Raw genomic sequence first — 13,050 nt, forward strand, 5'->3', positions numbered from 1 at the left:
AAATTTTTGATTAAAAACCTAAACGATATCAAAGCGAGCAATGGCAACACTGTACGAAAAAAATACATTTTTATCTGCAGCGCGCGAGACTCTGTATTGGAAATTCGAAAAATATGCTCATTTTAAAATTAACTTGCGATATGGCTGTTGAATTGAATTTTATAGTTTGAGTACGTAGAACATGATATTTAATAAATAAAGGTAACACACAAAACGTTAAAAAAACGCCCCTTTGAACGCAATTTAAAATCTGAAAGCTTTCAGATTTTTTTAAACATTTCAGTGGAAAATTCCGATTAATTTTTTTACAATTAATTTTTTAATTAATTAATTTTACTTTTTTTTTGTGTGTGCTTTAAGTAAATACAAAATTTGTATTTTCTTATAAGAAGCCGGTATATTCCAGTTACTTTTTCATTCAGTTTTCGTCATTATTGAAGCATTTTTCACAGAGAGAAAGACATTTTTATAGACTCGTGCCATGAAAGGCGCCGCCTGAGAGCATAACCTGAACCATTATTTTCACTTCCCCTTCGTTCTGAAAATTCTTGCCAGCCAGGAATTATTTATAATGCAGGGAAATATAATTAGTGACTATTAAAAAAACTTCAAATGGATCTACATCCTTTTAATTCAAGTATTTATTTCCAAAACCTGATATTAAGGATAAAATGGCAAAACAGGAGATTTAGTTCCAAGAAGCAAAACTCTGCATTCGAAAGAAAGCAAATCTTTCGAGGCTATTAATATATGTAAGGATACTACAGCAAACAAATCAAACCACGTTTTTAAGAAGCGAGTAAATTACAGTTGAAGAAGATCTGTATAATATTGTATAGATCCAAATATGACATCCCATTACATATAAGATCTTGAATTTTTGAAAAGGGTTTAGAAAAGCGGAAATTGTGCTTTAAATTAAAGTCGTCGATATATAAGATATCACAAAACATGCATGCAATTCAGAAGCTGATAACTAATTTTAATTTAATTTTAATATTAATTTTATATTAATTTTAATATAAAATAATTTTCAAATAATAGACTTTAAACAAATAACATTTATCTTGAAATGGTACTATAAGTTAGAAAATGCAGTTAAAATGCAAAGCTAGTTCAGAAGAGAGTTTCAAATAGATCTCAAGCAAATGGCACTGTTCATAATGTCCTCCGAAATGTCCTAGAAAATTGCGGACATCAACGAGTCCCAGAAGGAAAGTTGATTGGAATATGGAGTTGAAGAAAATCGCGAAATAGGGAATTCAAAATTGCATGACCATCGCGTTTTAAAACGTTTTCTTTGGAACATTTACAGTCCATACTATCAGTAAATATAATCCGGAATAAAGCTTGCAATCTGCAGGTATTCGCAGGATATGCAGAAAATAAATAGTTCCTACAAAAATGCTTGAAGCGATAAGACTGCCTTTAAAAATAAGAGAGAAAACTGAAAGAGAGAAAAAATTATTCATAACCGTAAATTATTTTAAAATTTGAAAATTAAGCCTATATTAATAAACAAATTTTATGATCATTCCAAGTGGTAAACAATTTTTGGGGAATACTTTGACATAGTTTAAGTAGCTTTTTATTTGGAATTTGTAGGTATAGAGCTCCCGAAATTCTGCTGAGATCAACAAACTACAACTCGCCTATAGATCTCTGGGCTCTTGGCTGCATTATGGCCGAGCTATACAACTTGCGACCATTATTCCCTGGAAGGAGTGAAATTGATCAGATTTTCCGCATATCATCTGTTTTGGGTACTCCAGACAGGGTAAGAATTTTATTTACCGAAATATCCTTTACTTTATTGTTAGATCAAATACAGGTTTTAGGCAAATTTTTGTTTATAACGAAGCAGACAAAACTGAATTATTGTTGCTAAACCGACACTTTGAGCCAATGTTGTCATGGTAAATAAGCTTCATTTCGTTATGAATTTTAAGAAAACTAAATTTTATCTCGCAAATTTTAGGCAATTTTTTTGTAAATGTTATGGTTAAATATTTTTAATGATCATTGTTTGTAGCCTCTGGTTGTTTACATATTATACCGATTTACGAATTTTCGAATGGAAACTTTATTCTTCCTGACTTAGTTTACTCAGAATTTCACAATGAAATTTAATCATGATCTTCTAGAGATATGAATGTTTGTTGGCTCAATAGCATGAATTATTCATGTCGTAAAAAAGTCATAAATTAAATTTCTTCTTACAAAGAAATGACATTGTCTTGGGATATGTTTTGACTTTTATAATTTACGAAGTCGAAGCAAGCATTAAAAAAAAACTGAACTCGAAATTAGACTAGATCAAATCCTACATTTAAAATTTAAATATTTCTTAGGGAATACAATCTAAGAGCTACTTTAATTAGAGCCTTAACTAACCAATAACTATTAATTAGTTCACAATTCCACAGTCTTAGTTTTACTCAAGCAAGCATACTTTTTGCTTATCCGAAAACTGAGATTTGATTTCTATTATAGTAATAGAATAAACCTCTTTCAACTTTAGCCGTTGCAAAGGAAGGATAGAAAAAAGGAATGATAAATATATAGCACTTACATGTTTAGTGCAACCACCTTAGAAGAAGTTGCCAAATTTTCTAATGTCATAAACTCTGGCAACTATGCTTATAATAGTTCTTCAGCCAACATAACAGTTTTCCATTTTAAAACAATGTCACCATTTTTATATGAGTTCTTTATGTTGTGTTACATGTTTTAAAGGTTTTTATAGATCGATACTGATATTTTTAGTCCAAAGTGGCAATTTACCTAGAAGGACTATTAAGTTTCGTTGGCATTTTGCGTCGATTCACTATAAACGTTGATTCACTTTTCAAATTGTTGCTACCAAATATTATCATTCTGTATTATATTTAAAGAAATTCGATAATGAAGAATCTGCATTAATGGATGTATGTTTCTCACATTGTGATAAAACGACGGTACCTAGAGCCATCAAATTTTGAATAGCATACGTTTCCACCCGAATATGGGCATCTGGAAGTCCAAATTTTGAATTTTTTTTATTATCTATTTCATATTTTGTAAAACCTTTAATGAATTTTTGATTAACAAAGCGCGCGAGACTGTGTACCGGAAATTCTAAAGATATGCTCATTTTAAAATTATTTTATGATATTGCTGTTCAATTGAATTTTATGGTTTTAGTGCGAAGAACATGATATTTAATAAATAAAGGTAACACACAAAACGTTAAAAAAAATCTCCTTTGTGCGTAATGTAAACTCTGAAAGCTTTCAGATTTATTTATTTATTTTCTATTAAAATCAATTTAAAATTTGCATACAATATAAAAATTTTCGATAAAATTATTGCAGAAAAGAAATATTCTTGTTGCAATATTACTAAAGGAAACGATATTTTAAATATATTTTTAAAACAACCGCCAAGTGATAGCACACGCCCGATGCCCCCCTAGGTAATACTCCTAACACCCCCCTCAAAATTTTATCTTTTTTTATTTTATTGTTAGAAGAATCAACTATGGTTAAGAAACTGGCTTGGTTTTTTGCATACTTTCCATACCAGCCACGATCCTCTGACCATAGTTCAGCACAAAAGTGCTACCACACACACAGAAACACATATATTTCGCGTAATTTTAGAAAATAAAAATTTCCTTTATTCCTCTTTCCTACATGCTTCTACAACAAAATTTTCTTTTTTTCTTCTTGTTGTAGGGTAATATTCATTTCTAGTTTCCAAAATTCTAAAAAAGACTTTAACTTGATCACATAAGTTATTTGGCTTAAATTTTAATTTTGTAGGATTTTGTATTTGTACAAAACACTTTGATAAAATGTACAATGCCAAAAACCAGTTATCTTTTATTAGGCAACGGAGGAATTTTGATATTTTGTGCTTAAGCACCCCGCAACCATCAGCAAATTAGGCACGCTGATTTATTGGATTTAATTCAAGGTATTATTGTCTTATTAAATATTGCAGCATATTATTAGAGATTTATATTGAATTGTTTTCTTAAAGTAGTATATCATAATGTTTTGTATTGAAGTTTTATATTCCTTTAAAACATGTCAATGTATTGTTAATTACCTAGGATGAGAAGAATGAATGCAAGTAATACATTACGAATAAATTGTCTATCTTCTAAGTTTTATATAAAAGAAATTTCAAAATCTGCTATTCAAAACTTACTATGGAACCAACTTCATTGAAAACGTGTATAACATTTGTGTACTTATTTTTATCTTGTGGACTTACTGGCATCAAGAGACTTTAACCAGTATTTTCATTCAGCTTCAACTATTTTTTATGAAAGGACTTAAAAACAAAAATTGCACTTTTCAATAGACATTTTGAAGAAAATTGAGGACTTTTATGATTCGAATTTATTATTTAGTATTATTAAATATATTATTATCTTATAGTTCTAAATTGGATGTTTACTTATAAATTATATGTTTATTAATAAATCATAGGTTCTATTGTAAAAATTATATAATTAAGCATTTGCTAATTATATGGGAAAGATCATGAGTTATGATAGGGCATAGTTAAAGCCTGTAAGCTATGTCCTGGATGTTTTTCTTCATGTCTTTCCTGATACTCTAAATTTTTCTTGCTTCCCTAATGTACTTTGCACTCCCGGCCTCTCGTTTTGAGGGGGGGGAGGGGGAGATGTAAAATATAAAAAATACGATAGATTTGCTCTAGGAGAACAAATAACCTGTAATTAACTTTCCGCAGTTTCAGGATCATCCTCCTAGAAGTACTTTCGAGAACATTCTGGCATGTTATGTAATCGCTACTATAAATGCAGAGTTCGCACCATTTTTCGTCAGAATGCTACCTGCCATCGCTGCTATAAGACCTTACGCTGCTCTGTCCCTTCTTCTTCCCTTTGTTAGAATAGTTATGACATCGAAAGCTTAACCTTAACCTTCTTTTAATTTAAATCATTATTGGATATGTAATTCTGGAGAATTTAAAGAATAGTGATCTGTCATTTTAATTGAATAAAGATGTGCGATTAAAGCTAATTTCTTCTGTGCCGTGATTCTCCTGTAAGCCACTCAGCCATGTTCGGATTTTGATGCCAAGCTTCATTCATGTGCCCGACTGCCAAAATATCACACACATATATATATGTAATGTTTTCAGTTATTCCAACACATGCACCACGGAGAAAAATGACGACTCAGGACTTTTCACTTTTAACAGCAAGCATATCTTTATTTTAATTTAGAGCAGATGACTTTTTCCAGGTGGAGTTAATCAAATAACTTATTCAATAATTGAACTATTAGATACGACTGACTTTAAACTTTAATACGTCATAACGTTCTAACAAAGAAAGAGGAGCATAGCGGAAGCGTTAGCAGGACGAAGGCGAGAAGGCATCTGTGTAGGAGAACTTATGACGCAGCATTTATATGAAAGGTTATGTAACAGAAAACCTTATGACGTAGCATTTATATGAGGAGGTTATGTAATAAGTGCGAATGTTCTAGAAGGTACTGGTTTAGGGGACGATCCTGAATTGCAGAAAATTAATTAAAGGTTGCTGGTTCGCAAAGAGCAAAGCCATCGTATTTTTTTTATATTTTATATCTTCCCCCCCCGTCAAAAGGAGAGGACGGGTGAGAAAAGCATGAGTACAGGAGTAAAGCAAAAATATGAGAAAAGACATGAAAACATCCAGGACATAGCGTACAAGATTTAACTATGGCCTATCATAGTGCATGACTTTCTCATATAAAATTTTGACTTTATAGCATATGAAATTTTGAACATTAAAACTATGAGTTATAAATAAATATACAATATATGATAAATTTTAAAACTATAACATAATAAATATGGAATACTAATAAATAAATAAGTTATAATTACAAAAGTCCTCAATTTTGTTAAAAATGTCTATTTTGGTTTTTGAATGTCCTTTTCATAAAAAGAGTTCAAATAGAATGAAAATATCTGGTAAAATCTCGAAATGCCAGATAGTCCACAAATATGATGCACGTTGATAGTTCACAAATATGATGCATTTATTTTCGCTGAATATCTTTTCATAATAGTAAGCTTTGATTAGAAAATATTTTAAATTTTTCTTCCTCTAGATAAAACTTAGAAAAGAAATAGATTATACAATTTATGAATAATATATATTATGTGCATTCTTTCCTCTCATCGTAGGCAATTAAAGATTGACATATTTTACACTTCAATACAAAATATTATAATTATTCAAAAAACAATTCAATATAAATAATACAATTATACACTAGAACATGAACACTTTGACTTTAAAACTATGGCATGTCCTCGCCAACAGATCAGCGTGATTACTTGCTGATGTTTGGGAGGTGCTAGGTACAAATATCGAAAACCCTCCGTTGCCTGATGCAAGGTAACTGGCTTTTGGCATTGTACATTACCTCAAAGTGGTTTCAGAAAAATAAAAGATCATATAAAATCAAAATTATAAGACAGACAACTTGTATAATCAAGTTAAAGTCTTTTTATAATTTTTTAAATTAGAAACAAATATTATCCTACAATAAGAAGAAAATTTTTGCTACAAAATAATTCAAATTATGTGAAAAATATAAATGGTCAAGATCGGGAGAATAATTTGTCATTATCGGGAAAATAACTTGTCATAGTTAGGGTTCAAGTTTAAATCAGGTATTAAAAGTCATAATCAGGAAAATGTTTAAAAGAGAATTTTGAAAAAATTAATTTTAATTTTGAACAGAGATAGGAATTCTACTATTTCTGACAGTTAACTTAAACTCACTTGCTGGTTTAAAAGGTCTTAATCTAGTTGAATGAATAATTTCTGATTTCTTTTTAGTTAAAGGATTAGGTTTATCTATTTCATAAGTAACTTCAGAATATTGTTTTAAAATTTAATAAGGTCCTGAAAATGGAGATAATTTACGTGTATGTAATGTTTTCAGTTATTCCAACACATGCACCACGGAGCAAAATGACGACTCAGGACTTTTCACTTTTAACAGCAAGCATATCTTTATTTTAATTTAGAGCAGATGACTTTTTCCAGATGGAGTTAATCAAATAACTTATTCAGTTGAACTATTAGATACGACAGACTTTAAACTTTAATACGTTCTAACAACGAAAGAGGAGCATAGCGAAAGCGTTAGGAGGACGAAGGCGAGAAGGCATCTGTCTAGGAGAACTTATGACGCAGCATTTATATGAAAGGTTATGTAACAGAAAACCTTATGACGTAGCATTTATATGAGGAGGTTATGTAATAAGTGCGAATGTTCTAGAAGGTACTGGTTTAGGGGAAGATCCTGAATTGCAGAAAATTAATTAAAGGTTGCTGGTTCGCAAAGAGCAAAGCCATCCTATTTTTTTTTAATATTTTACATATATATATAATCTATTATAATAGGTTGTAAAGCATTTCGGAATGAACACTCATTCAAACATATAGAAAAACATAAACATTATATCATAATATGTTTTAAAATATTTCGGAATAAATACTAATTCAAATAATTTGTGATAAAAAAAAAGATCATCATATTACGCCGAGGGGGTTACGCTAATACGTAAATACCAATCACATATCAAGAGCACCATTTTTTAAGATGTGCTGGATTTTTATTAGATTACAGAATGTTCTAAAATATTTTCTAGATATATGAGTTCTTACGAAAACTTATGTCTAAAAGTATATCTTTATTGGCTAAGTCCCACCAGCAGGCGAGTGATTAAGACCTCTGAATACTGGTAGTTCGACTTAGGTTCGAACTCAGGTGAATAGGCTGGCTGTCGGGGTGCTTTCTGTGGTTTTTCTTCCGTGTAATTAAAATACGAACTAATTTCCTTTAGAAAGCCTCTTGCGAAGGCATCCTTCTGTTAGAAAGATAGCCCTCATTTGCTTTGCCACTACCTTAATTTGATAGATTTTTATTTTCAATTTTGTATTTATCTAGTAACTTTCAATATTTCTATCTATTTTTAACGGACTAAAAAGTTTAAGTAAAACAAGGATATTTAAATTTTGCAAATACAATCGAACGGAAGGCTGGATTGTATTTCTAAACAATAAGCGAACGGAAGGTTGCATTGTATTGGACACTGACAGGACTAAGGCGTTATCAAGGGGTGTCCGTTAAATGGAAGTGTATAATTGTGAAGTATTGGTCTCCTAACTTCCAGTGTCCAGTGAAAAGGCGATTTTTTGTTAATGGAGATTCGACTGCAAGTATTAATCTAAAAAGAGTGCCAAACTAATGTTTTTGAAACAGGTGTAAAACTAACACACTAGCTGAAAAATTAATATTTGGCAGACATTTAGCTTTAATGTTATCACAATTCAGTATATTTCAAGAAATAGAGAAATAGTGTATCATCTTTAGGCGTTACTTCCTTCCGCAAAGGGAAATCTACTTTTTGTTTCACGGAATACTTTCAGCTTCAATTGTTAATACCTAACAAAAGCAGAATCTGCAGATTATTAACTTTATTTTTGCTATGTCTTTAGATATGGTGTCTATGTAATAAAATATTAATAAAAAGGATTCCTTAAATTATGAATTTTTGTAATTCTTAATATGTGAAGAATAAAATGACATCTTCCATATACATGACAAACATTTATTTAAACTATGAAGACGTTGAACAGCAGAGTAGAAACATGATATGACACAGCGCTTTGCACTTCTCGCTTACATGCAATACTCACCGTTGATTTTGGCTAACTGCGTATTAACTAAGTATAAGTATTACGCAGCAGAGAACTTGCTTATCATGCGCATGCGCTAGGGGAATCCACGGCGGTTGCCAACAACATGTATAAATTTGTTGTAGTTGTTTCATCTTAATAGGGTAGACTGTATGCAGCTCCATTCCTCACACCAAACAAAAGCGGCCATCTTGTTAAAAATGAAAAAATCTGTACAATTCTTCATCTCGCATGTAATTCGAACTTAGCTGTATAAAAAAAGAGCAGAGGTTCCACGTGCTCTTAGTGAATTCGAGAAAATTATTTTGCATCTGAAAGGACCTTCAGCTTGGTGATAACAAAATTAATTTAATGACACTGAGCCGAAATAGTTCATGCGCATTGAAAAAAAAAAGTTACTTTTAATTAAGTGTTGTTTTCTAAATGTGTGTGAAGTAAATGTTATTTTCTATCTGTTGTTTTTATCTAATAGCGTAAATTGTATAACTTTTTCCAAACTTTTTTTCAAAATTCTGTTGTAGTATGATTTAATTTATATTTACAGTATTTTTATTACAGCGTGAATGGCCTGAAGGTTACCGACTAGCGGCTCAAATGAACTTCCATTTCCCCAAGTTTTCCCGACTCTCCTTGGCAGATATAGTACCCAGCGTCAGCATAGAAGGCCTCACACTTTTGGAGGACTTGCTGAAATGGAATCCAAGTCTTCGACCAACAGCTTACTTGGTATCAGTCTATTTTCGTTGTTTTAATGAAAGCAAAATCTGTGTAGTATACTCCTTCTAAAAGTTTCGTTAGAGTTTGGAAACAACGTAAATTCTTCAATTGCTCTTATAAAGGAAAGTGAAAATAGTCAAAAACTAATTACATTAAAACATTATTAATAATTACGTTATAGCATTATTAAAAGTTAAATATATTATTATAAGTAACTGCATCTAAAATTATAAGGTATTTCTTCCGCCTTCTTGAGCCTTCGTGGTGTAGTGGTCTGCACGCTCAGCGTGTAATTGAGAGGTCCGCGGTTCGATTCCTGGCGAAGACATTGCTAATTTTTCATCTTGCCTGCTTCCAAAAAAATACGTAATGTCTCTACAAAATAAAGATTAGTTCATGCAAAGTCCGTTAACGACTACTTTTGGGGAGAAGTACGGACTAACCTGAAGTATTTTGATTTATTGAATCCTTTATTTAAAGTCTAACTGATCATATTATCTTACCTTGATGTAGCTCAAATGGCCGAGTTCGGAATATTACGTTTCTGTGCCATTCTGAAGTTGAATTATACTGCAGGATAAATGGCATACATCAAGTAGGAGCATAGACGGTGCTTTAAAGAACGTACCCAGTCCGATCGCGATAAAACTTTAAAAAGTTCAAGCAGAATTTGCTTAAAGTCTAAATCTCAATCTTCTTTTTCCCCAATTAGGAAATATGAGCTATTGATTTATTAATTAGAGGCTTCCAAAGCGAGTTCATTTGTTCAGAGATTTAAAGGTCCAGCCTCAGTTGCAGGTAAAATTTTTACAGTTTGCAATATGAAATTTATCAAAGCTATGCCTAAATTTTACCAATTATATCAGCAGTTTTAAGCCCATATTGTAAAAACCTTCTCGAGATATCCTGAGGTTTTTGCTTACAAGATCCACACAACCCAGAATATCCCCCTCACTTTCTAAATACATATTTCTGTGTGCTTGATGTCATATCTCAGTATATCTCCAGAGCATTCTCCTTAGGTCCTTCTGCAGAGGCGTAGCTAGAGTTTCCAGCGCCAGGGGACAACTGAATAATTTGCGCCCCTTTCTGTGTGCCAAGAATGGAAAACAGTTCATTAAAAAATTTCGTAGCATCAATTTAACGCCCCTTGGATGCTGCGCCCGGGGACATATGCCCCCCTTGCACCACCCTAGCTACGCCAGTGTCCTTCTGACAGTGCACGATTTGTTGCGAAGATTAAAGTCCTACTTGCCACATCCTCGGGATATCCAAAAAAATATTCATCTAAACACAAATGTCACATTCTATAAATCCACAGGACATCCTCAGTAGGTGCCCCTCTAGCCGAAAGCATAAGGAAAATTTGTGAGGACGACTGAAAATGTAGAAAAAGAACGATGTACGAATATCCTCAAGATGTTAAATGACGAAATCTTCAAGCTGACTGAGAATCAACATTTTACGAACATATTCGGATATCTTGGGGCACAATGATTTAAACGGGATATTCTGAGGACGTCTGAGAATCAAGGTACTGAGGATGTCTTCAGTGTATTTCAAAACGATGCAACTTAAACACGAAATCCTAAGAATATTCTATGTTGCGAGTGTAATAACTACCCTAAAACTGGATAGAGAAAGTAAAACTGAAATTAGTTACGGAAATTATTTGAGACTTACGAATTGCCACTTTTTTAAGCTTAAATTCGAATAATCAGCGTTTGAGGCTCAAATAATATAAAAACAATATTCAAGAAGGAAAAAGAACTGTCTAGTCAACCATATGCCATTTAGTGACAAAATATGTCAGCTGATGACGAATCTTCTGTATGAATAAATGAACATGGTCATTACCCTTCAGCCATTAATCTTTGATTCGGATCTTTACCAGTTAAAGCAGATGGCTGAACAGAAGTTGAATGGTCACAACTGAATGGTGTCCTGACACCTAGCAACGATTAGTAAAATGGAAAAGATTGTTTAATCTATTTGTTTCATTTTGATATATATATGTGAAAGATAATTTCTTGTAGTCAATTTTTTCTGTTAAACCTCAATTGGAGAGTGTAAAAAAGTGTAGAAAATATGATATTTCCGTGGTTTTTGAATAAAATTAGAACAAACAGTATCACACACCATATCTGTCAGATCATGATGCAAATTCATGATCGTTAGCAGTCACATGCATTCCTTCTCACTTGAATTTTTTCTGTTGTTATAATGTATGAACAATACTAATAAAATCAATAGCGTGTTCATGACTTCTGCGCTAGTCGTTGACACTGTAAATAGAATCTGAGAGAGCTTATATACATTCTGGTAATGACTGAGTAAAGAAGTTAATACACGCTTATGATACCGATTCTGCTTTTCATTAAAAATATGTACTGATGTCGATTGCAGTTATTTTGATCAGTGAGGCATGTTGCTTCCTCTTATACACTGACTTTTCAAGCATCACCATCGATGTCGGGTATTTCACTTACAACACTCTTATCATTAATAGATATACGAGAAGCATTTGAACTTTACATATAAGCAAAAACCAATCTTAGATTGCCGTTAATACTAAAGAAATGTCGTATGCATTTTGAAAGTATCGGGGACAGTTACCTATTCTTCAAGCAGCTAAGACATATGTATGTACAGTAGTTGAACTCGCTTATAACGACCGTAAAATGACCGCGATATTTGCTCGTTTAAACAGAGTTCTTGTAAGAAACGGGTTCATGAAAAAAATCATAAAAATTTATACATGCTTACTATATTATAAATGCTTTATTCATTTTTTTTATTTCTGTATAGTATAAAAGAAGTTTGTTAATTTGCTTTGAACTACCTTATTGTGTCTTTCTTGTGTTACTGTTCTTAGGAGAAGACTCATTGCCCGAGAAATATCATCATTTGCATTTGCTGGCTTCGAAAAAATTTTAAGTTCTTTTACGCACTCAAAAACCATTGAATATGTTGGGGATGACTCATCTTGAAATTCTTCACACTCTCGTTATCATTGCAGCTTTCATTGTTTTTTTTTCATCTGCTTGAATTTCAGCTACAGTATTCTCGGGAATAGTTATTTCGGAAATGATAATATTGGCGTCAACAGACACATAATTTTCAAATTCTTCTCTACTCATTTCGAAATATTCTAAGGCGTCTGGCTTCTTCTTCCTCAGCGATTTGCCCGTCTTGAGAAATGTCCAATCCAACCTTACGGAGCAGTTGGGAATGTATGTTGATGTAACGTTTCCCCATGCATCGTTTATTTAACGTATCGCTTCGAGTACGGTTACATTAGCATTTGAGATTGTTCCGATTTGTTCTTCTCTATCGAGAAGCATCGAAATCATCAAGTGCGCACAAAAGTTTGATTTAAAACTTCTGATGATCCCTTGGTCCATAGGCTGGATAACACCTGTAGAATTCGATGGTAAAAATTCAATCCTTATCAATCCCCAAGATAAAAAAGGCCGCCGTCACATATGAGCAGGAGTTATGACTCATCACTAACTATCGGTTGACTTCGGAAGGTTAAAGAAATTTTTCCAAGAAAGGATTAGCTGAGCGGGAGAAGTGAAACTCGAAATTTTATGAATCACAGAACT

At 32.2% G+C, this 13,050-nt stretch overlaps 1 protein-coding gene across 1 annotated transcript in view; it reads left to right on the forward strand.

The window, feature by feature from the left end:
• Positions 1 to 13,050, forward strand: part of LOC118189124 (serine/threonine-protein kinase ICK-like) — a 56,831-nt gene that overhangs the window by 31,915 nt on the left and 11,866 nt on the right. The window contains exons 6-7 of the mRNA XM_035359666.2: positions 1,606 to 1,777; positions 9,284 to 9,451. Coding sequence (XP_035215557.1) covers positions 1,606 to 1,777; positions 9,284 to 9,451 — 340 coding nt within the window. The remainder of the gene's footprint in view (positions 1 to 1,605; positions 1,778 to 9,283; positions 9,452 to 13,050) is intronic.

Source organism: Stegodyphus dumicola, chromosome 9 (genome assembly GCF_044657685.1).
Source record: "Stegodyphus dumicola isolate Sdum_Otavi_A_Nest chromosome 9, ASM4465768v1".
NCBI lineage: Eukaryota > Metazoa > Arthropoda > Arachnida > Araneae > Eresidae > Stegodyphus > Stegodyphus dumicola.